At 39.0% G+C, this 6,233-nt stretch overlaps 1 protein-coding gene across 8 annotated transcripts in view; it reads left to right on the plus strand.

Moving 5' to 3' along the window:
* The window catches only part of LOC106884098 (tubby-related protein 3), a 103,550-nt gene that overhangs the window by 52,411 nt on the left and 44,906 nt on the right, over nucleotides 1-6,233 (plus strand). Inside the window, exon 1 of one of the 8 annotated variants that reach the window (XM_089339071.1) lies at nucleotides 3,334-4,015. The exons of the other annotated variants lie outside the window; for them this stretch is intronic. Coding sequence (XP_089195197.1) covers nucleotides 3,969-4,015 — 47 coding nt within the window. The 5' untranslated portion in view covers nucleotides 3,334-3,968. Of the gene's footprint in view, nucleotides 1-3,333; nucleotides 4,016-6,233 lie in introns of those variants that run through there. 8 annotated transcript variants of the gene reach the window in all.

The raw sequence follows: 6,233 nt of genomic DNA on the forward strand, positions 1-6,233 counted from the left end.
TTTATGCATGTACTTGTGTGTGTGTGTGTGTGTGTATATATATATATATATATATATATATATATATATGCAAGTATATGTATATGTGTATGCACATATATATGTTTGTATGTATATATGTATTTGTGTATGTGTGTTCTTGAAGGTGTATGTGATGTTTGTGTCTGAGTGTATGTAGGTGTGTAAGTGTGTGTAAATATGTTCATGTGTTCTTGAATATTGTGTGTATGTGTGCATACATGCATGTATATATGTATATATGTATGTATGCATGTTAAATCTATAACCTTTTGTAGTTCACATGTTTCAATGTTTTATACACTTAAATCATTTTGTAGTTGTTCCCCATGTGTGTGCACGTGTATATACATACATATATGTATGCGTGTGGGATTGTGTGTTTATAAGATTATGTATAAAAGTATATATACACATCTCTATGTTACATACATATCCATCTGTCCATCCATCTAATGTGGATGAGTGTATAAATATATACCAAAATGTGTCAGAGCTACTAGCATCTCACCACCAACATATAACTTGGTACGAAAAGAAAATGTAAATCTGGTAACTTTTGAGGCATGTTACATCACCTGACGAAGCTTACTGCACTGTGTGTTGCATCTCATGTCATTACATCAACCCACACTCACTAGGGAGCTGTGCAGAATGAAGCCAAAACGATTGTTGTGCTAATTAAGCTTTTAGCTGCATTCCGTCTTCTGTATCAATCATTTAATATATATATATGTGTGTGTGTATATATATATATATATATATATATATATATATATATATATTCAATCATTTAAAATATATATATTATTTACATTTGACAGATATTTGTCCTCATCTTGTTTGTTGTTAACACAACGTTTCGGCTGATATACCCTCCAGCCTTTGTCAGGTATCTTGGGGGAAATTTCAAACCTGGGTTCTCATTCCTAAGGTATTTTTCAATGTTATTATTATTATTATTATTATTATTGTTATTCAGGTCACTGCCTGGAATAAAACTCGGAATTTTGGGGTTAGTAGCCTGCGTTTCTTAACCACTATGCCATATGCCCGTATATATATATATATATATATATATATATATCTATCTATACTATATATAAAACAGAGATGTGTGTGTAATCGCTTTTCACGTGAAATCGACTTCACCAAATGCTTCCATACTTGTATATATATAAAATAAGTATATATTTAATACACATTAGGGATGCCCATAAAAGGACATCTGATCCGCTAGAAAGAGCAGCCAAAGCTCTACACCACAAATTAGGGATAATTTCTTAGAGTTAAATAACAGTAGTATTCTTCCCTTTTATGGGACTGTCACATTAAGTTGACAACATGCTAAAACTTACCTGTCGTCGTTTCAAGAGTACTGAAATAAAGTACCAGTCGAATACTGGGGTTGATGTAGTCGACTTTTCCCCTTCCTTGTAAATTTCTGGACTTGCTTTTAATGAAAGAAACGATAATTGTTGTTGTTGTTGCTGTAATCGGTGGGGGGGGGGGTGTACTTATTGAAGCAGTTTGAAGAGAAGAGAGGGAAAAAAATTAAAACAAAACAAAAACAGACAAAAAAGTTAAGACAATAGTCAGACAAAGAAAAGGAAGGGGACAAAATGTAACCCCCCACCCCCCGGACAATTCCAATACTGCTTCTGGTACTACTACTACTACCACCACCATCACAACTATTACTACTACCACCACCACCACCACCACTGCTGCTGCTACCATCACCACCACTACCCCCACCACAACTATCATCACCACTACCACCACCAATACCACCTCTGCTACTACTACTACCACCACTAACACCACAACGACCTCTGCTACTACTATTATTACGACTACTAAACATCCCCACTACCACTACTAACACCACCACGACCCTTACTACTACCACCACCAGCATCACAACCACTACTCCCACCACCACCACCACCACAACTATCATCACTGCCACCCCACCACCTCCACTGCTTCTACTACCACTACTCCCACCACCACCACCACCACAACTATCATCACTGCCACCCCACCACCTCCACTACTTCTACTACCACTACTCCCACCACCACCACCACCACAACTATCATCACTGCCACCCCACCACCTCCACTACTTCTACTACCACTACTCCCACCACCACCACCACCACCACAACTATCATCACTGCCACCCCACCACCTCCACTACTTCTACTACTACTACCACCACCACTATTACTTCTGCTGCTGTTACGTATCTATCGATTGTGGCTCTAATTGACTACTCAGTCTCCGTAAATATATAATGCTCTGGAGTTTACTAGCTTACTGGGACTCTAACCGTCTTTCTTATGGTTTTTCACTTTTCCTCTCTCTCCTGCTCTCTCTCTCTCTCTCTTTCTCTCTCTCTCTCTCTCTCTCTCTCTCTATCCCTCTTGTTGTCACTCCCCCTTTCTCTACTTGCCTACCTATCTACCAGCATATATACATTATATATATATATATGTATATACATGTGTATGTATATATATACATATAGAAATACATACATATGTACATATGCATGTGTGCACATATATATACATACACACACACAAGCATGTGTATGTGTATATACATACATATGCATGTGTATGTATATATATGTGTGTATGTACATATATGTATGTGTGTATATATGTATGTATATATATATATATATATATATATATATATATATATATATAGATATGGTTTATATGTATAAATATATTTATGTGTAAGTACATGTATATATGTACATGTAGATATATGCATATGTGTTATATATATATACTTACACACACATGCATATACACATTCATAAATAGGCACATACATGTAGAAATTGATATACACACCACACACACACACACACACACACACACACACACACACATGGACTCTATATCACACATTTCAGTAACAGGTGATAATGATTGTTCTATAGCACTGGTCAATACCAATGATGATGATGCTGATGATGATGATGATGGTGGTGGTGATGCTGATGATGATGATGGTGGTAGTGACGGTGGTGGTGGCTGCATCGAGTGTGAAAATCACGATAACGGTAGTCTGTGGTGGTCAGTGCTGATAGATGGGGGATTCGGTCCCTTCTGTATATACCGGATGCTGAGTATGTGTGTGTGTGTATGTATGTATGTATGTATGTATGTATGTAGTAATCAAGGAAACCGACCGACAGGCTGTCCAGCTGGTCGACCAGTCAGCCAACGACCCGCCATTGCAACTATAGAAACAGTTGTCATCGATGCTTTTTTACTGCTGCTGCTGCTGCAATTGCTGTTCTCGTTGATGTCCTGATAGTGGTCGTGCTGATGTTGGTGGTGTTGTTGATGTCGTTGTTGTTGTTGTTGGTGGTGGTGGTGGTGGTGGTGGTGGCAGAATTCTGTTTCTTCATTGATTCATCTACTCCCACCTCTCCTCTTTCTACCCTCTCTCTCTCTCTCTCCTTCTTCCTTGTGGTTCTCTTCTATCTACATGCTTTTCGCCACACCATCCAACCATCCTGCCTGCCCTCCCATCCATCCATCCATCCATTCATCCATCCATCTATTCAGCCAGCCAGCCAGCCAACCAGCCAGTCACTAGTACAACTTGCAGTGTACTTATACTGCACTCTAATGTGCATTACTGCGTGCAGCACTGGTGCTCTACACCGCTGAACTTGTTAAAATACCACACCATACTGCAACAGTGCCACTCTATCCTCCTCTTCCTTCTCCTCCGACACTCTCTCAATCCCTCCCCCCCCCGTCTCTCTCTTTATCTACCTATCTATCTATCTATCTACCTTTGTATTCATCTGTCTTTATCTTTCTCTCTCTCTCTCTCTCTCTCTCTCTCTCTCTCTCTCGGAATCTGTCTTTCTCTCTTCTTCCCGTTCTTCGTCCGATCAACTTTCTACGTACGATGGAGCCAGTTTACAAATATGAAGAATTCTCCCAAATTGAACAAAGGTAAGGGAAAAACAAAGCGACAGAAAAAAAAAAAACAAGCTTTTTTACACTTAAAAAAACGGTGGTTCTCAACCTTTTTTTTTTTTTCTTTTACTTAGGAACTTCCTTTGAATTATCCCCTTTTACTCCGATGGACCCCTCCCACAACCGTTCGTTATTCAAAACACCCTATTATATACTTTTCTAATTAAATATCATTAGCAGTTGTATTCTTTTATTCTCGTTCACGTTTCAGTCACTTGACTGCGGCCATGCTGGAGCACCACCTTAAAGGGGTTTTTTTTTTTTTTCTAGTCAAAGAAATCGACCCCCACGACTTATTTTTTTGTAAGCCTAGTACTTATTCTATCAGTCTCTTTTGGTGAACTGCTAAGTTGTGGGGACAAACACACACACAAAGACACACACAAACACACATATATGTATATGTGTATATACATGCATACATATATATATATATATATATATATATATATTTATATTTATATAAGGGCATTACTATATATATATATATATATATATATATATATATATATATATATACATATATATGTATAAGTATATATATATGTATAAGTATATATATATGTATAAGTATATCATCATCATCGTTTAACGTCCGCTTTCCATGCTAGCATGGGTTGGACGATTTGACTGAGGACTGGTGAAACCGGATGGCAACACCAGGCTCCAGTCTGATTTGGCAGAGTTTCTACAGCTGGATGCCCTTCCTAACGCCAACCACTCAGAGAGTGTAGTGGGTGCTTTTACGTGTCACCCGCACGAAAACGGCCACGCTCGAAATGGTGTCTTTTATGTGCCACCCGCACAAGCCAGTCCAGGGGCACTGGCAACGATCTCGCTCGGTATAAGTATATGTATAAGTATATATATATGTATAAGTATATATATATGTATATATATATGTATAGGTATATACATATATATGACTGGCTTCTTTCAGTTTTTGTCTACCAAATCCACTCACAAAGCCTTGGTCAGCCCGAGGCTATAGTAGAAGACACTTGGCCAAGTGCCATGCAGTGGGACTGAACCCGGAACCATGTGGTTAGGAAGCAAGCTTCTTACCACACTGTCATGGCTGCTTTTCTTTTCTTTTTTCTTTCTTTTTTTTTTTTTGTTTTGTATGTCTGGGAACAGGCATGGCTGTATGGTTATATGTATGTGTGTGTGTTTGTGTTTGTCCTCCACCACTGCTTGACAACCAGTGCTGGTTTGTTTACATCCCTGCAACTTAGCATTTTGGCAACAGGGGAACCGATCGAATGAGTACCAGACTTTAAAAACAAGAAAAATCACTAGGTTCTTTTTTTTTTTTTTTTTTTTTTTTCTGTTTCTAAATAAGAACCCTTCAGAGGTGCTCCAGCATGGCTGCAGCTCAATAGCTGAACCAGGTAGAAGATATAAGATACTTGGCTAGAACAAACATGGTGGTCATGGCTGGACTAATTACACGACACTTAAGCAAATAACCAGATTGACAATAACGACAACTGTGACAGGTACAATAACAACAACGAGATGAATAATAATGATGATGATGACAACAACAACAACAATAATATTCACAACTGCTTTAAAACTATGACCTCAACTGCAACAGCAACAGCACCACTGCAACTAGAACATTAACAGCAACAGTAATTTTAACAATTACCTCTGTAACAACAACAATTACTATCGCCCCCACCACCACCACCACCACTGCCTCAACGATAGCAACATTCATAATTACTTCTACAACAACAACCACTACAACAATGATCGTTAGTGCCATAATTATGGTAATGACAAGGATCACAATAATAGTCTTGACTACTACCACCACCACTAACACCACTACCATCATTATCACCACCACCACCCCAACACTACCACCATCACTAACACCACCACCACCATCACTACCACCACCACCACCATCGCTAACACCGCCATTAATACCACCACCACCACCATCACTAACACCACCACCACCACCACTAACACTACCACCACTAACACCACCACCAACACTAACAACACCAAACCACCAACACGACCACCAGTAACACTGCCATCACTAAAACGATTACCACCACTACCACCTTCACCATCGTGACCAGCACCACCACCACCACCACCACCACTCCCTTAGTGATGACAACAACATTGACAGTTGCAAGTATGATAACAATACCAACAAACGCTGGGACGG

The sequence above is a fragment of the Octopus bimaculoides genome, chromosome 21 (genome assembly GCF_046866305.1).
Source record: "Octopus bimaculoides isolate indiv1 chromosome 21, ASM4686630v1, whole genome shotgun sequence".
NCBI lineage: Eukaryota > Metazoa > Mollusca > Cephalopoda > Octopoda > Octopodidae > Octopus > Octopus bimaculoides.